Here is a 26,991-nt window from a genome sequence, read left to right on the forward strand (position 1 = left end):
AAATTGAAAATTTAAAGGTTATAACTAACTGATTATATTTTGTTTAGTTATTATTGAAATATTTAAACTTACTCAATTTTAACAGTAATATGCATTTTGACATTTTTAACTATTGTATTTGTAAAATTACTAGGTAAGTGTGCACAGGCATGGATTGAAAATGCAACTAGTTGGAGATAATTTATTTTGTAATAATAAAACTATGTAAGGTGTAGGCTCATGGTTATTCCATTAAACAATATTTCTGGACAATTAATATTCTAATTTGAAAAAAACTTCTGTCATGGGATGAGGATTAAATAAACAAGAACTGTAATTTTTACCATATGTAAAACTACTGAAAGGTTTCACTCGCAAGTTATGATATCATATTCTGAGAGAGGATAACTTTATTTTTTGTTAATTGTTTTAAGACTTGCGCATATTTACCATTACCATTATTGTAAAAAAATGAATATTTTTTTAACTTTTTAGAATTAATAGGAATGCTTTAAAATTGTTTTACTAAAGCATTTCATATATTAAATTGTGATTGTTAATTTATAAGTAAACATTATTTAAATTTTTTTTAAATAAATTTTAGTATTTATGAAATAGCTGAATTTTAATTTATCATTATAGTAACTGAAATAAACTCAGATGTTGAATGACTAATTACAGGAAACAAGTTCTTCAAGAGTACCCATCTATATGTAACTTAGTGTGTGATGTAAATTATTGTTTACAAATTTTCTCATGGTTTCATATTAAGATTTCCTTTTTGTTGCTCTGTTTGGAGCCAACAGAATAATATGAAGTGTTGATGAATGTTCCATATGCTTCTGCCGAAAGCTTACTTTTTAAGAAGTCTATATTTTCCGTACTTTAGAGAAGCCAAATTTGTTTTTATGAAGACTTAATCCTTTGTTCTTAGATTGGAAACTTTAGAATTAGGTATACACCTAACCCTGATATGTGCACCTAAAATCATTGTGGAATATTAGTTTTGAATAATGCATCAAATGTGTGGGATTATGGAAACCCAGGTCCCACCCATCATGCAAAACATCAAATGTACATACTTATAAATATGGCAGTAAGTATGATTATAGTTCACTTGTGTGTTATACCTTAAAATATAGTTCATATAGTTCTTGGTTGTTATAGTATGTGTAAAAAGAACAAAAGTTTATCATTTTATCATTACCCAAAAGACAAATCTTTGTGAAAAGAATGCATGAGATGGGTATTAAGAAAGGCTTTCATACCTTGCAATAATAGTAACATGTGCATTGAACATTTCAGTAAAAGTTTAAATGATGTAAATAACTATGATACTTTCCCTAAAACCACCAAATGAGACAAAACCTTGAAAAACCATCTAAAGAAAAGACTGCCTTGGTAAGTGACATTTGTGTTGAGTGATTTGTCATTTTGTTTTTTCGTATCTTTTGTACTTTGGTTGGATTTGACACAATTTGGTACAAAACAGTTCAGTGACAGAAAATTTAATCTGACATTTGTGTTTTAGAAACTGCCTACTTTAAAACATGATACTCTCATTATTGGTAATATATTAAAAATATTTCCACGACAAATATTATAAGAAATTTAAGTACCAGTCTGTTACTGTATGATGTCATTGGTGTCGGTGTTGAGTTAGTGAATAACTTGATACCTACAGCAGTAACATTGCTTATTAGCTGATCTGTTGTGCACAGTAAATCAATATCAATCTCAGATTGACACTGTTTCTGACAAACTTATTCATTAAGCTGTTGTTTAGAGACATTTATTTCATTCTAAATAAATATTATTCATTATTTGCTGCAATAGTGTGAAGTTTTAATTAAAGTGAATGTATAGTAATTATTACTATTTAAAATTAATAAACACTAATTTAAAACACATCAATATGCTGTATTAATTAACATGTAGCATTACATGTTTCCCAGGAAATATTGTATCCAATGAAAATAGTAATATTTCCTCTGGTGCATTACTTAAGTATCACAATTAATTAAATAAAGAGTAATCATATGAACTACATATATATAAATTTTATTGCAGAACTATCTTCAGTAATTGTTTAGAGTGCTGATAGAGAGCTGTCCAAGGAAAACAGTTATTGTCCAAGAACTACAAAAATTTCTGCATTGGAAAGATTTATAAATCAACAGTCATTTTGCACTATTTCTATGTGTGTCTATATATATGTGGATGTGTCAATGAAAAGAGGAGGTAAAAATGTCAAGGTTTGGGGTTTAATACTTTATTGTAAATTACCAATATTGTACTTTACATAGGTTTGTCAGCTACAAGTGTTGAACTTCTCAGAGAAAATACCATATCCTGTTTTGATTACTGGGGAAGTGTAAATTCTCAGTTAGTGTAATGATCCAAATGCAAGGAAATATGAAAATATAGAGGATTTGTGTTTAGCCTTGTTTGTGGTTGATAGAATGTGGCCTTGGTTCAAGGCCATCTGAGTGAATAGCCATTTTCATAATAAAATGAAAAATTCATTAACACTGTACTAGTTACTGAATCAATCTTTTACCTACATTTGCCTTGTCAGAATCCTGCAAATTATAGGTCTGCTGTTTAAAATCCTGATTAATAATTTTGTACCTGCAATAAGCCAGCTTAACACTGACTCGTTTCTAATTTTCTGCATCTTTCAATCAGACTTATTTTTCTCAACCACAGCTGCAGCTACTAAGCTTTCCATTTTTGAGGACTTGTCTTTGTTGAAATTTCCATGCTTGGAAAGGATAAACCACTTTCTCATAATGTATAGTGCTTGTGAAATATGCAGCTTGTCTGCAAAGCTATTTATTGATTAATCACTAATCTCAAATGAAGTTCATTTCTAGAACTTTGGACTGTTATACTACATTCGACAGAAAAGCCTGAAAATATACAGTAATGCCTAATTCATCAAGTGAGAATTGACATCATTTCAAGAAGTGAGTCAACTTCTAAATGATTGGTGATTGTGTGTGGGCCCAAACTTACAGCAAGGATACCATTATAGTAAGGAGTCATTTTATGAAATATGTACATTACTTAATTTCACTGAAGGCATTTTGGAAGAAATATATTAACAATCCAAAACCTATTTTTGCACTTCCTACAGGATTCCATTTTTCATGTTCCATCTAGGATAAAAAGTTAGTGAAAAATCTTTTGAAGATATAATAGTTGTTGAAGTAGATTCATTGAAACTGATGAAAAATGGATGAAATTGTTGTGAGAGAAAATCTTATAATTAACTTTGTTTTGGAAAATCCTGAAGCAGTTTTTATTATTAAATCAAAAACTTAATTTTGCTCTTCTAAGTATAGGGCTATTCTCTGATTATATATTATGTCATAGCCACCTGGGAATTTAAAAAGTTTCATGCAACAAATATGATAACTACATGGACACGTAGATAAGAGAAATATTCTCATCAAATTACTTGTTTCTGTCTCAATTGTGCCTTGAACCTGCTTGCAAAGGAAATTTTCCAAAGAACCACTTTCCACATAAAAAAAACTTAAATATAATTACATTGAGAAAGGTAAAAAGGAGATTGTTCTTTATTCCTATGGCAACTCTTTGAGGACAAGTACGTTAAGTATCCATTTAAAGTTATGAGTGTTTGCAATCAACCTTGGTAGATTCTACAGATTAGCAACTTTTTTCTTGCCCACATCCATAATAATGTACTGAATGAAGGTGTAGAGTTGATAGTTTTGAGCCTATTGTATACAGTCTTCCATCCAACAACTATTGAAGGTAAGAATGCTATGAACAAGTGCTTCTGTCTTGACCTGTTTGTGAACAGCCAAAAATACTATTTCATGAGTGCTTTTCATAGCTCTCACTATTTTTGCATGTCACAGGAGAGACTTAGAAACAATAATTATCATATTTATTACAAAGTCATATTGTGTCCATCACATTGCAGATTTTAGTTTCAGGATGATTTGATAACTGTAACCTCCAGTGACTCTTTTCATATATATATATTAATTATTAAAAGTTTTTATTAGTAGGTTGGTTATTCAAGATTGTTTGAGTGATCTGACTAGCACAAAATGTATTTTTGATTGTGGTATTTTATAGTTTGTTATAAATGTTCTGTTGAAACTATTTAAAGAAAATGTGATATTTTACCAATTTGAAATAATAGATATGTTAACTGATGTTTTATAAATGTTTTGAAAAATTTTAATAATGGCCTAGTTGTGTCACTTTGTTTAATTAGTTTCTGTTTTATAAGAGTGGTCATGTATGTATCACTTTTATACTTGCTGTATACCTATTCTCCTCAATATTCAAATCACTTAGAAGCTTCAACTGGAAGGAATACAAATATGCTAATAGTCCCCATGGACTATTTGAAAGAGGTTGTTTTCAGCCCCTCTCCATTTTTCGAGTGGAAAGCACTGACAAAAGTATTTTGCATTAAACATTATTTTCAGCAATAAAAAGCTAAACCAAAAATAGTCCAGGTGTTAAAAAACATAAATGGTAATGAGGAGGAAGATTTTAATGACATTCTATTACACAATATTTACCTAAATTGTCATTATTAAAATCTTCTGTTATCAACAGCATTACTACACTGGCTTGGCCACCAAATTTGATTTCACATCTTTTAGTTGCTGATTTTTTTTTCTTCTTGGCAGCACTTTTGTTTTTAGCATAGATATCATTACTTTTAAAAATGCAAAATACACGTGATTGTGAGGGATATCATCAGACCTTTTGGTGATCAACAAAAAGTAAAAATTATATATCTACAAATGTGAACTGTAAATGCATGGATTTTATACGAATTTACCTATGTAGGTTTATTATGTTGTGCATCATTTAGCCTATATATCACTTGAATGCCCACACATAAGAGTGTAAAATATAAAGCATGCTTTCAAAGTGGAAAGCATATTCCCATTTACATAATTGCAAACTGTCACATGTTGAAGCGACAGTATGATCAAGGTTATAAAACAAGATGTGTACATCTTTTGTGGTTATAGGAGTGAACATCCTAGTCAATTGAGATCAGATAAAAACTGGATAAAACTGATTTTTAAGTTGAGATCAGGAAAATTCTTACAAGTAATTTCAGAATTATTCCATTTACTATTTGTGTGCTTTTGGTCTGAGCAAAAATTATTTTTTAAAATTCAATGTTCTTTTTTTACTCTTACAGCTAAATGTTGTGTTTTGTTTGTGAAATTGTGTGCAGACAAAGGGTTAGCAGTATGCTAAATGTCTATCAAATTTCATAAAAATAGAAGCTTGGAAAGTAGGATTTTTAAATGTTTAAAAATTGGTGTGTAGAAGAAGACTGAAAATCAGACAAACATTGCCATCACATATCTCAGGTTTGGCTATGTGGATTTATGTGAAATGTGGGAGGGAGTACTAAGTTACAGACAGCTTAAAATCACAATTTTTTTGTTTCTGTAAATAGCATATTGTGTGCCACATGTCTCAAGTTTTTATTCAAAGGTGTATGACACACGACTGTGTGTTTTTGACCAGTGTTTGATTACAGCATTTTTCATGAACCATGATTTTGATTTCAGCCCTCTTCAGCTAGCAGCTAGAATGTTGGACCTCCAATATTTGAAAGAATATGAGCAAATTGAAATCATGGACATGACCATGAAAGTAGATGAGTATATTCTCAGAGCAGATCCAGTGGCTGTTTTATATAATTTAACTGATAGTTAAACTGGAGACAAGTCATGAAACAGAGAAGCTCTAGCATCACTACACCTTTAACATGAAAAATATTTTATAATGTATTTTATATGAAAAATACATTATGGGGAAAATTACTAGTTATTTATAATTGCTGTATAAGTATTAGCTTTCCACTTGCCATAACTGCTTGTAAAGCAAATTGAAAAGCATACAGCAATATAAAATTTTAAAGAAGATTTTCTCACAAAGTAATTATAACTAAACGTGTTATGGTTCATTGTGAATGCAGATATTAATTCAAGTAACACTACAGTGATATCAAGTCCTGATTCAGTGATTGACGGATAGGAATTTATCATTGACATTGACTGTTACCAACTAAATGTGTTACATTTTCAACAAGAGAACTTTAAAATACACTATGGAAATATTACAAAAGATTTTCCATTATATAATTTTCTGGAAAATTTATGTGTTTATGGATGTTTCATTTCAAAATAATGTAACATGGTAGGTTAATACTTTATACAGCTCAGAGTTTATGAACTATGTATTTGGATTATGCTGTGAATAGCATGTTAGTTACTTAAACATAACCAAAATCTTGGCAGAAGTGATAATAACCTTTGATATATAAAGTGTAATTGTAAGTTTTGCTATTGGTGGTATTGATTTCTTACACACAAAAGAGGTAAATATTACCTGTGAGCAGCTTGAGACAATTATAATAACCATCAGTTAAGTAAACTGCAACAGTTGACAACTCAGTGAGCATCTCATTTTCCATAGCATTCCCATAATCAGTCATCCATTGCTCAGATTTTTTTAAGAGTTTGGTACTTTGTTTAGATATTGACTAGTGACATATTTATGGTCTTAACATGAAAAGAAGTGAGGACATTTAGATATCAAAAGCAGTATTTGCCTATGAAGTTCATCTGTCTAAACTTTTGAACTTTCTTATTTTGCAAATTGGTGGTTTCACTTGTGGCACTGTCTGTTTCTAACTTCACACAGAACTAAGAAGGTAGCAAAAATCTTTATTTTCAAGATGTCTCAGAATGGACTGTTTACAACATCATCATAAATCTATTGTAACTTTTAAAACAGTGAGAGTTAGGAAAAATTACTACAGGATAAAAGTCATTCTTAAGTCAAAAACATTTTTAATTAAAATTTTGTCATTTTCCAATGAAAAATGACACATAATGTATATGTATAAAATAAATATGTAATGCATATCACAACTAATTGAAGTTTAAAGATTTAAAAAGTCAAAAATATTTTAACTGAAATTAAATTTTGTAATTTTACAGTGAAAAATGACACCTAATGTATATGAACAGCATAAACAAAATGTAATTCATATCACAATTAATTGAAGTTTAAAGATTTAAAAATTGTGTACATAGTTTTATATTTAACACAACAAAACTTAGAATAAATAGATTATTGAAAGAATGTAATTACTAGGAAACGTAACACAAAGTATTAGCAAATACTGTATGTGTTTTGCCACCTTATGCTAGGTAAGTTCATTAGTATTGTACATGTGGCATAAAGCAAATATTCAGATCAAAACTGTGTTATTGGGTGAATAGTGAAGAATCTTAGAGTTTTTGTTTGATTAGAAAATATTTCGCAGATATGAATAGACTTTAACTGTCTTTAGGTTTCAGGTTTGGTAGTATTTATGGCAAGTGCTGGAGTGATACTTTTGATACAAAAAGTATAATGGAAAATGTTAAGATCCAGAGGAAATTAAGAAAGCTTAAGGTTTCTTTTTAAATATCTGAAATTTTTAAAGAGGTTCAATAATATAGACATTTAAAGTAGTTTGTTAGGTTATCATAGAAGTTATTGTAATTTTTATTCTTACTTTAATACAAATCTACAGAAGTATGTGATACCCAAATATTTACAAAGACCTTTCTTCCAGTATATAATGAAATCACATCATAAGTCTAAAACCTGTAAATTATTAAAGTTATTGAAAGACTCACAGGCTTTGATCAAGTAGATGGTAGCTAAATAACTTTTCCAATATACTATTGTGGTTGACAGAATAATGATAACCTGAATGTACCAAGTTCAGTAGAAACACTTCTCAAAGAAAAATTTTCCACCTTAATTTGTAATATTAATTTACATAACTAAATATAGTTGAAACTTGTTAAAACCGAATTACAGGATTTGATATTTAATGAAGATATTAATTATTTTGTGTAGCATTGCTTTAATGCACATATTTTCTTCCTTTCCAGAAACTGTGACTACCAATGGAAGCTTTGCTAATTTTGATAGTATATTTACTGGTAACTTGGATTTGTTTTTATTTTTCAATTTCATTTCTCTTATAAGAATTTTGTAATATGGTTTTTGTTTTATTTCTTGTCAATATTTCATATTCTGTAGATACATTTTTATGATAGGATAACCTTGAGATTGAGGTGTAAGCATAAAATTTAGTTGGTTACACAAAGCCAATTTTACTGTACTTTGTGATATTTCAATATCTGTATCATATTTTTCAGACAGATCCTTAAGATTTTACATATTCTCTGAAAGTATTGTATATAATGAATTGCTTTTTATGTCAGAAGTATGTTTTGTATTGTTTTCAAGACCTACATGATAAAGAGATATTTTAGTAGAATTAATACAATAACTTAAACACACACACATGCACATACCGAAAATTTTAGTATGACCAGTACATTCAACTATACACTCTGCAAGTATTTTGTAAACTCCTTCAATCACCTGTAAACAGTACATTTTAGTAAGGTTGTTACATTTGCCCACACATCTTATATCTTAATAAAAACAGTATGTAAACTAACATGATGTAAGTATGAGTATACATTTGGTAATTATGAATCATTAGTAGTGGATTGTAAAGTACAGTTAAACAAATCTTAAATTGTTAAGTGTTCTGTGACATTTATTGTTCTTGAAACAGGTGTATTTTTATATGCTATATATAAACTTTCATTTCTTTATATGGTCTACTACAATTAATGATTAAGAACATTTAATTCATTAGAAAGTAGAGATTTAAATAGATAGAAGTTTGTCAACAAAAATAAGGACCTTCAGTTGTTGATTTTGTTGACTAGAACTTTTTGTGTACATGTATATACAATGTTCCCACACATTCTTGAAGTCATGAAATATTCAAGAATTTAATTTAATAAATTCTCAGTTTAAAAACTTTTACATTTTTTTTTGAAAATTTGGAAAATGTATGTAGGATTTGTAAAAGTAAAATGTTTAAAAGTTTTAGAATCTGTAATGTTGTGTTCCTTTGCTTACAGAGGTTATTTCATCTACTTGTTAGTTATTTAAGCATTATTGTGCTTTAGTTTCACAGTATTGTACTTTTGACAGATTGCATGATAATGCAATCAACTTGTGTACTGCTTGGTACAATCGGAAATGATCATATAATAGGGACTGCCATAATTAAATACTGTTAAATTTGTGTGCATGTTCATGACCTTTGATCCAAGTCAATAATGTGTTGACCTTACACAGATATTTCTGAGGTAAGTTTCCAAATAATTACTTTGACATAATTATTAAGGGTATTATAGTATGAATAGTTGTAGTGTCTCTGGCATTTTAAGAGCAATACTTTAAAATAACTTGGATTGTTTGGAGACTGCTTGAGCAACTTAATACAGGAATCATCTAAAAGATTAATGCCATAAATCAGCTATTCTAAAAAAGTTAGCAACTTTACATATCATTCATATTTAATTTTTTAGCATGTAATGTTTAAGGCTAAAGCTGTCAATTCTTACAAGCAAGTCAAAGTTAGTAAATTGACTACGAGAACATAGTCACAAGATGACTAGTAATTTGTGCCTGATTTGATAAGAAAGTACGTAGCCAAAGAGTTCAAACAGTCACTTTGTCAAATCATTTGATCGAAAACTCTTTTGGAAATGTTAAATGTATATATATATTTCTCCTTTCTTTAATTCATTTCCATGGATGAGTAGTTGCTAAGAGCAGTACTATGTGATACCCACCAGCATTCCTATCAAAATGTGGGTGGGCAGAGGGGATGGAAGATCATTTGTAGAAATATTGTTTTTATACAACAAATAGTGATAAATCTTAAATGACAGCTAATTGGCAACAAGGCACACTGTTAATTCTATATAAATAAATTATTTATATTTTTGACAGTTGGTGAATCCATAGGTGTGTTATTCATGAAAAGTGGATGTAGAATGCTTTTTGGTTTTGAGAGGGGGGGTATTCCTCTCTCCATATCTACCATTGTCATGAACTTAGAAATTGAAATATAATTTTGAAATTTGCCAAATGATTCACAATAATTTTTAAGCTGTTATTAGTTCAGTTATTGTTAACATAAACTTCAGATAAAGGTTTTACTACTGTTAGGGCTGAGATGTAGTTACAAAGTTTTAGTCATTGATGACCAACTAAACATTCAAAAATCCATGAAAATATTTTGGAATTCTGTTGAAAGTATGCAAGTGATTCATTGTAATATGTTTATACAAGTTTATAAACCTCAGCAATGGTACATTAAATTATTTTGATAGTTGTTTCAACATGACTATAGACAACAAAAGTAGTTCAGTTAGCCAAAAGTGTAATATAATATGAATTTTATCCATCAACAGCAACAATTTTAAGTGATTTTTGTAGCTTTTTTAATAAAAAAGAGTATGTTAAAGTGTTGGGAAAACATTAAAAAAGTTGTGAAAAAATGAACTAATGCCGGAAATCAACCCAACTTGTATTTTAAAAGGAGTGTTACAATTGCTTATTCATTTCGATGAAGGTTATCTTAAGCATGAAGAGTAAGGCTTATAGGCTCTTAATCTAAATATAAGATGTTTTTAGGTAATTTAATAACTGATTTATTGAAGGTTGGTAACAAGTAGTGACTGTCCTGTGGACAGTTGCATTTTCATTGTAACTGAAGTGAAGAATTTTTTTAATAGCTGTAAATTTTGTGAAATAGTTATTTGGTCATTAAATGAAGTTAAAGTTTGCTTGAGAGTTTTAAATAACTAAAGGTTGGATTGGTTGTTGTGCTTTTACTTTTATTTGCATATATTTGAATGGAAATTGCCTTTTAAGTTGTTGATTAAAGTTTTGTTGTGACAAACTATTTTCAAAATTAAAAGAGTATTAATATATTGAAAATGTTGTAGGTAAATGTTCAACCTGGAAATACAGTACGATTGTTTTACTTTTTCCCTCCCCTATCTGCCACTGTTTTGGCAAATTTTGTTTCTTTACTCTGCTTTTCACATCACTGGCTTTATTCATCTTAAACTTTCTTCTTCCTCTTCACACATCTAATGGGTACGTGTAATACTGTTCATTTTTATTAGATTTAGCATTTTCTGATAGACTTGGAACAAGACAGTTTTTCAATTGGCTAAGAGTGTAGTTTTATTTTTTTCTGTTGTTCACTGAAGGATCCTTTTTCAGTGTAATCAGTCTTTACACTTTTTTTTTATCCCTTTTCATTTTTAATATAAGATATTTGTCTGAGCTTTGGCTTTTAACAGTTGACTTTCTCTTTACAATAGCACCTATTTCAGATGCTCAGAGTACTGGCCAGTTTAAGACCCAAGGTTTTGCTGCATTTCCAAATTCAACATCTGCAGGATCCTTTTTGGTCAGCAGCTTGACAATCCATCCAATCAGACAGTAAAAACTCCTGCTACAGACAAGTATGCAGCACTTGCTGATCTAGACAGCATATTTAGTCAATCTACCCACCCAGCCACAACAGCTGAAACTGCCTGGCCGGCTACTAGTATTAGGACATCTTCTGTATTGGGAGTTAAACCTACTACTGGTCAAGTGTATGGAACAGGTAAGAACTTTTCAGAGATGATAGTGTATCTCTGAGCACAATTAAACTATTTCCAATATACATCTACCTTTTAGAGTTTTTCATTCCACTAGACTTTAGTGAATTCACACCTACTCTCTTAAGATTTCTTGTGAATTTTACTACCTCATAATAATGTTACTATGCAGTAAGAGCGCTCCACCAATAGGAGTGTGACATCTTCATGTGCATGTTATGCATATCATGAATTATTAAAGGACAGTGAGTTATATTTAGTTCTGAGTATGGAAAATTACTCATACTTAGGCTTTGTTTTGTTTGTGACTTTTAAAAGCTTATAAATTGAAAGAATCCATGGGCCTGCTACTCCCATCCTGTTGACTGAATGTCATTCTCAACAGTTAGGGAAGATCTATTGCACTGTCTTTATCAGACATTTCTTTGGGTAGTGATTTAAAATTTTTCAGACGTTTACCTTTCTATCTCTTTTTGGATTTTCTTGTTAAGTTTGTTCCTTTCCTTATTCTTTGCCTATACTGTTAATTTTCATTGTCTTATCTTTTCACTCACGATTCTTGGGGTTTATCTTGTTTTTAGGCTTCATGTTGTTTTCTTTTCCAAATAAGTTTTTCTCACTTCCAAATGCTTTGTTCCCATCATGTTAATATCTCATTTTGTCCTGATTTGTAGATTTTCTTTTTCTTTCTTTGGTATCTGTTTGGTCATCTTGGGGTTTGTACCTTTTACCTTTACTTTCACTTATAGTTCCACATTTTAATCTTTCTTTCTCTACACTCTATATTCGCTTTTCTAATTCTGCCTTTTATATGAAACACTTCTTCAAGCTTCTCTTTGTGTAAGTATTTGTTCTCTTCTCTGTTTAGCCTGTACCATTTCTAACTTGTTCCTCTACTTTTGAGACTCATTGGCTTAAGTTTTATACCCCTTCCTTAGCTTTGTATACTTCTTTTTTACATCTGGCTACCTTCTCTACCTAGAAACCTTTTCTATTATGTTTCTTCCTTTTGGTGTCTAGGACTGTTGCCATTAATATCTTCCAAGGGATTGTTTTCCTCTTTCTCTTATACCTTATCTAAGTTTTCTCACTCTCATCTTTTTATTCAGGATTCTAGATCTTGTATTTTCTTTTCTTGTTTTCCCTCTATAAGTAGTCTAGTTTGTCACTCTTCTTATTTAATGCTTATCACACATGTGCAGTTCTTTGTGTGCCTATCTTTTTACCTGCTATTGGTCTCAGTTTCTGCTGACAGTTCTTTTCCTTTTTTTTCACCTCGGTCTCTTTTCTTACTTTATTTTCACCTCCTTTCAGTACTATCTATATGGTATTTTTCACCCAGTCTGCAGTTGGCCACAGTCAATGTGTCAGACATCTTCCTACATATATTTCTATGCCTATCCTCCTTTTGTCTTCTGTACTTCCTCCTTGTTTTTTCATATTATCCTGTTCCTTTATCCTTTCTCTTTCATTTAGCTCAGTGTTGGCCTTTCTTATTTCTTGGCATCATATGGGCTTTAGTTATGGCCCAGGGTTGGCATTCCTTTTCTTGGACTATTTCCTTCTTTTAGTCTATTTGTGAGCATTCTCAGAGTAGTCTTGGCCAGGCTGCTGCCTTCACTCACTCACTGCCTCGTATTAAACAGGATTTCTCCATCTTTTATGCATACTGTTTACATCCATGGGCTCAATTCTCTCTCTGTTCTTTAGACATGTTTCCATTCTTGTCTCTACCAGTGAATCATTTGGTCATGCTCCATAAAATCTCTTATACAGTTTTTTTTGTGCTAATCATCCAAGATGGTCCTGTTACAAGTCCCTTTGATTGATTTTTCCAACCATTTGTTGAGATCTTATATCTCCATGGTGGATCACCCCACCTGGTCAGTCCTCATTTGATCAATGGTGTGGTCTCTACATTCTAGATCTTTAATAGGGTTTGCTCTTGTTTGGCCAAACCCTTCTTGGATATGCTTACCATCTTTCACACATTTGGGCTTCCTCCATTATTGTTGGCTGTTTCTCATTTCTCAACTGTGTCAGTGATTTACTGATCTTGGCCTCACCTTTTTTTCTACATGTCCATTCCCCTGTTTGTCTACTTTCTGTGGACCTCCACTTTACACCCTCTTTCCCCTCTGAGGTCTAAGTGTTGGTACTTATTTTCCATCTCAGCTTTCATCTGCTTGCATTCAGACTGCCCTTCCTTTCCTCAGTACCATCTCTCTCTTGTTTTGCACTCATGCATTCCATTCTTCATTGAGGGTTATCTTCTCTCTTCTCTGCACATTTTCTGTCTTTTTGCCACTTCTCTTCTTGCATTCTTGTTGTCTTTTTGCACCTTTTTGTATCAGCAAGAGTGATCGGTATTTTATATCAATCTTTCTGCCAGCCCTTTCTTCCTGGTAGTTAACCTGTAACCATGTTTCTGTCTTTTCTTCTTAACTGTCTTAATTGGTTTATTGGACTGTACTTCTACTAATTGGTGAAAGGTCCACAAGATGTTTATTACTATTTCCTCCATCATCATCATCTTTCTCCCATGCCTGACTGAAACATTGGAGATTGCATAATTTGATGCATACTCCATTCAAGCCATTGGTTTCCTGCAATTTGTATCATGATCTTATCTTGGCTTATTTTTTTCTCCTCCTCATTTGTTAGTATCACTGTTGCTTCTTGCACTCTCTTCTCCACATTTATACATCTCTCTCCATGATCTAGTTTTTTCTTTGGTTTTTAACTCTTTGGAAGGCTACTGTATTTCTTTCTTATCTCCATTCCTTCAGTGTCTCACCTATTGGACTATTCACGCTTATACTGGCTTCCATGATATGCTAGATTATTGTATGTGCTTATTCACAGGTTTCTTATCTCTCTCTCTCTTTGTTTTTCATAAATCCCTTTCTCTTCTCCCTTAGTGATGGGGGTTTGTTACCTCCTGTGGTTGGCATGTTAATCTCAAGTTGGAGATGCTCACAAACTGTTTATTTTTCTTCTCATTCTACTTGTCACCTTTCTTCTTCTCTTGTATACACTACATGGCCAAAAGTATATGGACACCCTTTCTAATTAGTGGGTTTGGCTATTTCAGCCACACCCATTGCTAACAGGTGCATAAAATCAAGTATACAGCCATGCAATCTCCATAGACAAACATTGGCAGTAGAATGGGTAGTACTGAAGAGCTCAGTGACTTTCAATGTGGCATTGTCATAGGATGCCACCTTTCCAACAAGTCATTTCATCAAATTTCTGCCCTGCTAGAGCTGCCCTGGTCAACTGTAAGTGCTGTTATTGTGAAGTGGAAATGTCGAAGAGCAACAACAGCTCAGTCACAAAGTGGTAGGCCACACAAGCTTGCAGAATGGGACCGACATGTGCTGAAGCACATAGTGGATCATTGAGTTTACATCCTCTCCAACAGATCCATGGTGAGTGGAGCTTTGCTAGCTAACAGGGAGTATAGAAGGATGATCCTGTTTTTCTGTGATTTTATTCCTGCTTATTCATTATGCCTAATAAGACAGAAGATTGGCATCTAATCATTGATCTTTCTTCGCTCAATCAGTTTTTTTTTTATCCTTCTCATTTTACAGTGGAATCTTTTTCTCAACCAATGATGCCATTTTGCACCAGGGATTTGGAAGACCAAGTTTGATATTACCAATGCTTACCTACACATTCTCATACCAGAATCATTCCAAATATTTCTACAATTTATTCACAAGGGTCAGGTGCCTCAGCTCAGGACTCTATGTTATGACTTTGCATTAGCACCTTATGTCTTTAGCAGACTTATTTGAGCAATTTCTCATTGCCTTCATTCCCTGAGACTGGGCACACCTCATATATGAACAACTGACTCCTTCTGGCACAATCTCATCAGTTGGCAAAACAACACACCCAAAATCTCTTTTCAGAAACCATAGAGGCATATTACCTTATCAGAGTGGAGAAATCTATTTGATCTTGTCCATGTGAATGTGCTTTGAAACAAATATTTAAAGTCAGGCTCAACCAACTCCCATCAGGCTTCAAGTTGTGAAAAATGCAATCAGGTCTTTACTCACACCTTCTTTTCCTACTATGCAGATGGTTTTCTTTCTTTTGGATATGCAGGCATCCCTCAAATCTCTTATTCCTTTGGGATGAGCACATACGAGGTCCCTACAATGTTCACTGTGCAACCAATGAATCACTGAATCCCATCCCTGGATCATCTGGTCTCCTTACTCAGAAGCTATATCATATATTGGAAGAGGTGGTTGGATTGTAACAGTGATGTTACATCTCATCTCAAGATCTATCTGTTTACAGGCATATCTCATCAGGGATAGGAGAACATATCTTCAAGATCTGGTGTACCAGGGTGTTTGGATAAGTCCACCCTCAGCATCAGATTGGACATTCTACACCCAGATGTTCAGAAACTCAGTCTTCATGCTTGGAAATTATGCAGTCCTTTGCCCAACATAAAGGTTTAACTTTTAAAGTTTCTCTGTATTTCATTTAATGTTTCTATAGAGTAATTTTGGCCAGTTATCAATAAAAATGGCATGCTTATTGTTAGGGGTATATCAAAGGCAATTTAAACCTGCTTCATTCTAAAGTATCTATAAAATCCCATTTTCTTGCTTAAATTTTTGAAATAGGACTTACTTCATCTACTGTGGCCTTATATAAGGCATACTTATCAAATGTTTTTGGTATTCCAGATATAGGAAGGTTTTTGACTCCCCAGTGATATCTGGTCTACTCATATTTTTTCACATCCTTCAACCAAAGTAGACTTTTAGATTCCCTTATTTTGATACAGGAACTAGGTTCTGAGTGAAGAATATATTTGTTCTGGATGTAGTGCAGCTCCCCCATTTGTGTACTTCTCTTATCTTAGTACATTCCTGTTCTGTGCAGATGCTTTCTATATGGATAATGCCAGCACTGGCCTCTACACCTCAGTGTGAGATTCTAGCTATAGTGTCAGTTGATGGTAAGTATGTTTTGGAAGTTAACATTTTCCTATACTGAAACTGAATGTCCAATAATACTTACCTCCACTTACACCCTCACTTTATGCTTCCCTACTAATAGCTGGTGTAAGTCTTGAGAAAGTGATTATGTTATCTGAATAAAATACTTATATACAATACCTAGATAGAAGGAGCATTTACGTTGGTGGAGAATTTTGCAAATTAGATTTTGTCAAGAGCATTTGAGTGGGGATACATATGAAAGACTGAAGCAAATGTGTTCAATGCAAAGATGGACAAAGAAGTAGAAACCCTGGAGGCTAAGAAATAGCTACAGTGTCAGTGGAGATAAGTATTACCTGAAATACATTTTCAGTTTAGGAAAATGTTAACTGCTTTGTTGGCCATATGACAATGTCCTCTGAGTGGGTACATTCATAACTTTACACCAGGCTATTTTATTTTCTGATGTATCTTTTGCTTCTGCAGGTTGACATTCTTCTATCATCCAACTGTCTTTGAGAAGAATATGTACTATTTCTCTCTTAACTTCCCTTTTGTGTTCATAGTATCCAAGTAGGTGGTTGGTGGTGCATCCCGAGGTTTACTTACTTTCTAAAATATGCATCCAGCCAGGATAATAGGTATGATTCACTATTTTCCCTGGCTGCATATATGCCTGATGTGAAATGGGGTGTCTCATTAGACCATTTGGGGTATGCTTAAGTGCATGTTTCCTCCCTTTTTTGAGTTTATTAAATTCTTTTTATGGAATACTTGAAAATTTTGCTAGGGCTTTTGAAAAAAAGGTGAGTATGGGATCCTTCACTATGGGACTCTAATGAGAACCCTGTTTACAGGCTTGCACTCATTCACAGTGTGCCACATTTTATAACAAACATAGTATCTCTTCTCTCTCTTGTCTGTTAATTTCTTGTCACATTTGGTTGTATCCTATTTCTGGTGAGCCACCACTCTTTTTTTACTTTAACTGGTTATTTTTGGTCTTGCCAATTATAAGCCCTTCATGGGCTTCTGTATATTGCTCTGCCAGCTTGTTCATCTTATCTACATCTTCAGGTGTTCTCTTTGTTAGGAACTGTGACATATCAGTGGAGCATGTGATCATAAGCATTTCAATTATTAATTGATCTGCCAGTCCTTAAAAACTATTTTCACACTTGGCCATATCAGTCCATCTTCTGAAGTGTTACCACAGATGTGCCGCAAACTAAAATATAGTTTTTCTAGTGTCAGATTTGATTTTTCTTAGTTTTTGACAAAAGCTTTTTTCAATAAGTTCATGGCCACTTTTAACTTATCATAGCTAATAACATCTTCTGATGTCATGCTAGCATTCACCTATAGGCCTTTTCCTGTAAGTAGGAGGCCAAGCAGACTGCCTAGTTGCTTTTGTCCCAGTTATAACTTTGAGCAAATCTTTCATGCCTCTCTAAGAAAGTATCCAGGTCATCCTTCTTTTTACCAAGTTTGGTCATTTTCAATCTATTGGCACTTACTCCATTTTCATTTCTGGATCCTCCCTCTTTTGGGCAAACTAAAGACACAACCTGTCTCAGTGAAATCTTGAATAAGATTTAGTGAAAAAGAATAAAGTAGCCTTATAACAATTATAATGGCTGGGAAAATCACTGGGGAGACATTTTAAGTTGCTAATTGGTTAATAACATATATTGAAGTAGTGTATATGAGGAACCATTTTCAAAAATAAAAAGAGGTAAGCAGGGCCACTATTTTGTGATATTTTATAAAATCCATGTCTCAGCAAAATAAAAAATATATGAGGTTTTTAATTTTTTTATTCCAACATGTCAATATAGGTAATTTGAGTTCTTAATTCATACAAAACTATCGCTTGGTATTTCAACATTACAAACATCTGATTGGAACCAGTTCTGCATGATAACACCACATGGCTTACAAAAATCAGTATTTAGCTGTGCTCATTTAATATTTATCTTTAAATTAAGAAATTAAATGATGTATAATATGAATATTGGAATTATAATATACAGTTTGATACTAAATTTATTGACATAAGTTCAAAAATAGTAGTTCAATATAATTTTAAATGGAAACCAACAAATGTGATAACATGGTCTTTGATTCTTGACCTGTCTTGATAAGGTTAAAAGATACATATGATTATTCCATTTTCTTAGTTCTAGATTCCAAAAGATTACTTGATCAATGTAGATTCAAGGAGAAAATTTGGTGAGGTGAGAGGTATGCTTACCTGTTGGGACTTAACCAGAACTAGCACCAGAAGTTCTAATATTTATGAAATTTCACCAAATACATAGGCTTCCCATTTTTGTAATGCTAATAGCATTGACTGTAAAGTGCTCACAGATATAAACATGTTCAAGAACCAGGTGAATTCATTACAGTGAGAAACTATACATGATTAGTTAGTTGACCTTGCTGCAAAGATATTTGGTTACCATTCTTAGTGGGTGGGATCCTTGTATCATTGGCAGTGTTTCTGAATGGGAATAGTGTATAATAAATAATGTATGTAATTTAGTGTATATTGTGTTATGCTGTAATCTTATTGATGTTAAACTATCATACTGCGTTTTGATGAATGAAAATTACCAGAGGTAAATTTTATTTTATGGTATATTTCTGTCATTAAAATATATTGAGAGCAGTAAAAGTATAAAATACACTTCTCATTGAATATAACCCTCTTTTTAAGTGCTTCATTGTAGTTATTAAGCCACATTGACCAGAGTCCACAAATAAAAATATAATGAAGGTGTGGCCACCAGGTTCACTTTTAGAAACATACAAGGTATGCCATTGTTAATTTCAGGAACTGACAAAACTAGTTTCAATGACAAGACTAATGCAAATTGAAGGAGGAAACTTAATAAGAGGTTGGGGATATTTTTGGCAGCCTCCAAACCCTGTGTTGATCTTCCTTGGGTTTGTCTGTGACTCACCAATATCATTAAAGTAATTTCATCTCAGATCCATATAACTGGTTAAAAATTATTGTTTACAATATACATGTACATACTCATGCTAGGTTACATAGGCTTATTGTAGAAAACAAATATCTTCAAAAATATGCAAAATAATTGATAATGTCACATCTTGCTACAAGACACTCATTATGTAGTGCATTTTAATATTTTATTTGGAGTTTTTTAAAAATATTTTATAGTAGTCTTCTTAGTCTCAATCACTCTCAGTTGTAAACTTTTTATGAGATATCTCATAAAAATATTGAACAAAATATTCAATGTCTGCAAGAAGTTTTATTATTTCTAAGAGATTTTGTAACAAAGCCAAGAAACAGTTTCTAGGAAAAAAATCAATTTTTGAAACAGTAGTTCCTGAATGGGTCGGTGGTAATTTTGTGGACTTGTAATACAAAAATCCAGGGCTTAATTCCTTAATGTAGATAGAGCACAAATAGTCAGTTGTGATAACAGCTAGTTTGTTCTCCTTTACAGTCCTAAAGATTGGGGTTTGGTTCCATGTGGTATATTGCCCATTGTGTAGTTTCATACTAAAATTTATAAACAAACAAAATTTGGGCATAGTGAAGCCCAGTAGATAACTTCCCAGACTATCATTCTGAAGTTTAATGGCTAAACTCATGCTCTGCCTGTTGAGGCCCAAAGTGCATTATAAGAGTGAAGACCAAATCCCACTGCTCATTTGCAATAGCCCACAATTTGAAGCTCAGTGAATGATGTTGACTAGTTGTCTTTTTTTTTTAGTTTATCACTTGAAATTTAGGGACAGCTAGAGCAGGTAGCTTTTGAGTAACATTACACTAAATCCAACAAACAACACCCATAGATCACTTATTTTTTACAAGGAAAAATTGATTACCTTCCACTTTTATTCTTAGTTGCTTATTTTACTGAAGTTTTTATGTTATACTAGGGATGATAATATTCTGTTTAATACTTATAATTCTAATACTGTGCTTGTTTACTAATTTATCTCAGATGTAACTCATGAGAGAGAGCATTCTACTTCTTATACTCCCTCTGTCCAACACTTCTACATTCATATATTTATTCTGTACTTGATATTCATTGCAAATATTGTTTAATGTTTCTGGTAATATCTGAAGGATGAGAGTGATGTAGTGGCTACCATTTTATGGTTTTTATACTTTCTCTGATGAAAGAAAATCATGAAAAACTAGATCTGTATAATTTTTTATACATTTATAGTTTTTAAGTTTTGAATTGTTTCAGATGCAACCAATCCCTTTACTAACACTGTTCCAACTTGGAGTCAACCAGGCCCTGAATACCCTGAGCAACAGTCCTATTTTTCTGGTTCTGGCTCATTCCAGGGTACTCTTCCACAAGCTGCAGTCTATGGTGTCCAAGCCCCCACACATGGTGGCTCTAGTTTCAGCCTGTATGGAACCCCAACAACCATCTCTGCAAGTGAAGTTAATTTTGGTGCCTTCACTGGATCTTCAGCATCAAACACATCCTTTGGATTTTCACCATGTGGCTTAGGAGTAATGAACTCATCTGAAAGTATAACAGCAAACCAAGCCAGAGTACCAAATGGTGCATTTGATGTAGGAGCTATAACAACTGGATGGCCTATTGGAGGTATGGCCCCTGCTGGTGTTCAGTCAAGTGGAGTTATGTGGAATGTTGGAACTGGCCAGCAAGTCCATATGAACATGCTTCCTGGAGACAAGCTTGATGGTAGGCTTCAACAACCTTTTCAGGTGTCAGCTAATCCATTCACAGTAAGTACTTACGTTTTCAAATAATAATATTGTGATTTATATAATAGTTCTTAGAAAATGTTGTTCTAAACCCACAATTTCAAAGATAATTTATAAAATCTCATTATAATTTTAAAACTTTAGATTATCCATATTTTTAATGAATGATGCTACAAAATTATTTTTTTGTAATATAATACTTAGCTTTATCAGTACATATAATATTAAAGAATAAATGAACAAAAGTATACCTAAAATATAATAAATATAAATAGAAAATGTAGCAGGAATTATTCTATTTTAACAATAGCTTGAATAGATCTTTTAAAGTTTAACAATTGTGTGCTGATATTTAAGTCTTTTCAAGAATTACAGGAAGTTTATTTTGATATTTCATTGTATTTCACTTTAGGCTCACTGAGAATGAATTGCTTTTACCTGTATCAACACTGTTCTCACACTAGAATTAATCTGTGACTTTCACTTGTTTATCTATATCTAAACAAAATTATGTCATGGAATCAGAATTATATTTTTTATGGTTTATTTTATTTGCATGAATTGTCAGAACTAAAGCTGCTAATCTGGGATATTTTAGTTTATAACATGTAACAATCAACTGCTAATGGAAGTATATGAGCATTAATTTTATTTTCTATTTTTAACTAAAGTAACCTGAAGCGGGTAATGTTTTATGATAATTTAGAATATGTTAGTACAATAAAGCTGGACCTCTCCCCTCATTAATTTCATAATAATAGAATCCTTGTAGACAATATGCCTTTCTTTTCATTATTAGTCTTTTTATGTATTTTATTGCACATTTAGTGTTTATGTTAAGAGAAAAATATATAAAAACATTATTTATTTCATCCATCCAACAGATGGATGCTCTATATATAGGCCTTTGTAGGAAACTACAGTCCAAGTACTTTCAAAAGTTGGATTTTTATTCATAAAGGGCAAACCTGGGAATCACGTGCTAAAAGCAAACTTTCTCTTGAAAATGGATTGGATATGTATTTGAGAAAACAAAGATTTTAGTAAACTCATATTGGTGTTAGACAGCAAACACACTTCACGTGGAGCAAAAGAAACACTTATGATAATGTTTTTCCTATCTCAATTTCAACTAGGTGTTGTTTACTAAACTGTAGTGGGAATAGCTGAAAATATTTGGGTTTTTTGTCACATGTTCAGGCCCCATTTAAAAAAGTTATGAAAAGTTTGTATTTTCTACTATATATATCTTGAAACTATTACCTCTTTAAGGGCTTGTCTGAAAGTAGAACATATTATCAGTTGAAAGAATTGTTTTGTGCCTTGCTATAGTATAGACTTGTCTTTTTAAGGAGAAAAAATACCCTTAAACTCAAAATGGGAATTTCATAGTATTTATTTGAAAACTGTATGAAAAAGACGCTACTTAAATGTAAATGATAAAATTAGGTGTACATAATTAAACTATAATCAGCCAGAGTATTGCTTTCAAAATTTAAAGCAATGGTTGACATTTCACTCATCAAATAAAACCTGCAGTCTTTTTTTTTCCTACATCATTGATTTGTTTGTGATTAACATTGATTGTGCATAGCATTTGTAATTATGACACACACAATAATTATTTCTTAGTTTTCATTGCCATCTACTTCATTTCTACATACTAATAAAATTCACAATACCTTAGAATAGCATTTACAGGCATTATATTTTAACAATTTTCTGAAGGAGCAACCAGTAAAGAATGGTGGTGCTTTCTATGTTGCAAGTTGAGGTCTTGACCCCTGTTTACAATAAAGTTTGTAAACACCTATGCTCTCAAGATTAACTGGAATTTTAAATGGCTTGCATTGTCTTAGGGAAGTTTCTTCACACTTGTTTTCAGTTGAATGGTAGTTAGAAGCAGTTTACTGAGTTACTTTGAATGAAAGATGATTTTCATGATAAGAATAAAAATATTTTTCATCTTACAGTTTCGTATTTCATTTGTGTAACAATCTCTGAAATATCCAAAATGAATATTAAAAACTTCTCACTAACACTTTACATTTTACTTATTTTATTTACTCTTATAAGTAATGTAGGGAAAAGTGAAAGGTTGGAAAATACAAAATTAACTACTTTTTCTTTCTAGAATAACTGCATTTTGAACAGACAGTACACTTATTCATACCAGCAAAAATTACTAGTCTTTTACATATGTTTTTCAGTTAGTTTTATTGCTTCAGATGCACTTAGATCAATCTGGAGTGTTTGCTAGAAACATTTATCACAGCAGGACAGGTTTGTGAAAACAAATTATTAAGTTACAGTTCAATTTATTTTTTACTTAAGTTTTCTTGTTTAACTTAAGTCTTCAAGTTACCTTTATAAAAATTAATAAAAATATACAAACAAACAAGAAACTTAGAACTTGTGTCCTCAACCTTCTGTCGTCAGTAGGCAATGCATTTTCAAACTTTGTTTTGTGATATTGTTGGTTGTTCACAAAATTATTCATGTTTAGTTTAAATTATCATACACTAATATATATAATGTCTTAAAATTACTGTAATTCCAATATGATACATTACCCCTTTTCACATAAATAGCAATTCTTGTTCTCTGCTGCCCTCTAGGTATAAAAACATTTTTACACTTGCCACAAGTCTTTTACCTTCCCTCTATTGGAATTGAGTGATTCCAATGCATCTCTCGTGTAAATCTTTGTGTAGCAATCTTCCACCAATAATAGTACAACACTCATTATGACTCCTTCAATCTTCTTATCATTCTTGTTAAGATGTTTTTTGTTTCTTAACTGATGTGCACGTTAAATATGTTTAAGATGTTGACAAAGTAATACATTATCGTATTTGCTGCTTGGCCAATTAACTTATTCTCAAAAAGGTTTGAAATGATAGTCCATTATTTTCATCAGTTTATGGAAAGAAAATACAACTTACTGTGATTGTAGTTTTTAAGTGCATGACTGAATATGCTGCTGATTACTTAATTTTATTTTAGGTGGCAAATGGTCCTCCTACTCAGCCAGTGAAGTCTAACCTTAGGAATCCATTTCTCTGATGTTCTGATCTGCATAAGACTGTCATGCACTTTCTTTGTGTGGAGTTTATTTAGATTGATATTCAAGTGTAAACCCACATAAATCCAGTCATTTATGTACAAACATGATGTTTTAAAAATTTAGAAAAAAAAATTGAAAAATGTTACATGTAACCAATGAGAGAGAAATATTAATACTGTTTGTATGAAGTAATATAACAATGAAAAGTGACCAGTCTAGCTCATTATTCTGCTTGTAGAGTGTTTCTAATTACAATTACAAATTACTAAAATTTACATAAGCTACCAGAGTTTTGTTAAATTCCTTTAAGGGTTCTAGTCTACTGTTGCAAAACTTCACAGAAAATGTTCATGACAAATTTTCGTATGTTTTATTTAAATTGTATTTTATCAACTGCAGCCATACAGTAAGTCATGTTATATATTTAGAATACTAAATATTATCTATAAGAATATTTTTGTAATATATATTAGTTTTTGTGCATATCCAACATAAATCTGTTTCAAGTTGAAGTTTGAAAATATTATAAACATAATAATTTTCATATTACAGAAATATATATATGTATATATGTTTAGAACATTTTACTTTTTTCTCAGTAGTCATGTCAAGAAAAATAATTTGGCTTTTCCAATTTTTTTATAACCATTAAAGTAGGCATAATTGTTAACATTGTATCCTTCATATTATTGCAGATTTAGTTTTCCATTTTTCAAAGTAATTTGCAAATATTAACCTTAATTATAAAAACTGGTTGTTTCTGATACTGATGGTTTGTCTTTTAAAGTAATAAATGATACTTTGCTAAAATTTCACAGAGAAATTAAAAATGTTCAAATGTTTCTTAGCACTAATTTTAGCAAAAAATTCTAAATTAATAGTAAGGAGAAACCATTTCTTGGGTAAAAATGAATCTCCATGTTTAAATATTCACATGTAATTTCAGAGAGAAGTTGTACATATTCAGAATCTACTATGAAAGAGCATTTAAAAGACAAAATAAATGTGTATATTTTACTTAAAGCTGGTAAAATAGTTATTTTTTCAATCACTAATTTGTTCACATGATATTCACTCTTAATACTTGGTGATTTAGTATAATTCATATTTTAAGAATCAAAATGGTATGAATGAAATATAAGAAAATATTGAAAGTGAATGTAATAAATTTAAAGGGTTAACTGTGAAAGAGTTATGAATTTTGTACTTAAAGAATCTTTTCATGAAAGTGAGAATTATAGCACTTTGGAATGAGATGTCTAGTAAACTGACCCAGAAACAAAAAGATTATGTAATTTGATGTATCTTTTTTTAAATAAAAGAAATTAATTAAAATATTAAACACAGTGCTTGTCAAACTTTATTATATTTTAATTCATTTATGTACTACATAATTTTTGGCTGTTTTTGAATTTTTTAATTCAAATGTTTTTGAATTCTGTGCTAGCCATCCCTAATTTAACGGTGTGCCGCTGCCAACTCTTAGGCTTGTTTTTGCCAATGAAAGTAGGATTGACTGTCACATTATAATGCCCCATGTCTGAAAAGGTGGGTTTGGTGTGATGGGGATTCAAACCTGCAACCCTCAAATTCCAAGTGAAGCTCCTTAACCACACCTGGCTGTACTAGGCCCATAATTTTTGTTTGTAGATTGTTTTGCTTGATCCAAGCACATATGAGTGATTAGCATACTGGGTTATGGGAGGTGAGATTTCACAACTTGTTGATGATAATGAAAAAAAATAAATAATATTAAATATTGTGCTCCACACTTTGGGGCTGTGGGTGCATTACAAGAATTGTTTATCACTTGTCTTTCATCTAATCTATCATTCTAAAGCTAAGGATGGCTAGCACAAATGTTTCTCATATATCTTTGCACAAAATCCTCATGCTTAAAATGGGAAATAGTATCATGAACCATAAATGAGGCTTTGTGCTAATTATTAAGTTTTGTTTGTTTTTTATATTGCAAAATGCATGATAGGAGAGTAAAACTTAAAGCAATACAAAGTAGTGATATAACTTTTCATGAATCAGTGAAATAAATATTTTAAAAAATATTTTTTCCTAAGATTGTATGAATATGTAAAAAATAAATTTTATTTCTAATTCTTATTTTGGGCTTTTGTTAATAAATAAGACACTAATATCCATTCTTTAAATTGTCTTATTATAAGAAATGTCTAATTGACATGATTAAGGTTTTCAAATGACTTTTTCCAATGGAATAAATGGGAACTGCTTGTGTCATAAGAAATGTTTCTTCTGTTTTGTTTTATTATTTTCAATAATTGTCAGTATGGTTTTACTTAAGAGTTGAATGCTATTTTTGTTCATTTGAGTGTAAGTTCTGCAAGTAAGAAAAGAATGTTAACTGTTTATTCTTATTTAAACTGAAAACATTAAAAATGTCTAAGAAACAGTATAGCATACATTGTTAAATATGCTTCAAGTGATAAACTTGGAATTTTTTTAACATATTTATCAGAAGTTATCTGTAATTTGCAAGGTACAGATATCGGTTACAGATAAAATTTAAAAACTTGTCTTATTTAGTATTTGAATGTTTTCTTAAATATCATAAAATATTGTAGAAGCTAGTTTCAGTCTAATGGTTTGTTTCCAAGTAACAAGTAACTGATTATGATTTCTTTTCCT

General features: G+C 31.4%; 1 protein-coding gene across 3 annotated transcripts in view; it reads left to right on the plus strand.

Moving 5' to 3' along the window:
- The window catches only part of LOC143226004 (arf-GAP domain and FG repeat-containing protein 1-like), a 32,114-nt gene extending 6,442 nt beyond the window's left edge, over nucleotides 1-25,672 (plus strand). Inside the window, exons 5-8 of one of the 3 annotated variants that reach the window (XM_076456337.1) lie at nucleotides 7,950-8,000; nucleotides 11,268-11,557; nucleotides 20,770-21,284; nucleotides 24,270-25,672. In XM_076456337.1, the coding sequence (XP_076312452.1) occupies nucleotides 7,950-8,000; nucleotides 11,268-11,392 (176 nt within the window). In that variant the 3' untranslated portion in view covers nucleotides 11,393-11,557; nucleotides 20,770-21,284; nucleotides 24,270-25,672. The remainder of the gene's footprint in view (nucleotides 1-7,949; nucleotides 8,001-11,267; nucleotides 11,558-20,769; nucleotides 21,285-24,269) is intronic. The other 2 variants (XM_076456338.1, XM_076456339.1) reach the window with 2 other exon arrangements.
- The last annotated feature ends 1,319 nt before the right edge of the window (nucleotides 25,673-26,991 follow it).

This window comes from Tachypleus tridentatus, chromosome 9 (assembly GCF_004210375.1).
Source record: "Tachypleus tridentatus isolate NWPU-2018 chromosome 9, ASM421037v1, whole genome shotgun sequence".
NCBI lineage: Eukaryota > Metazoa > Arthropoda > Merostomata > Xiphosura > Limulidae > Tachypleus > Tachypleus tridentatus.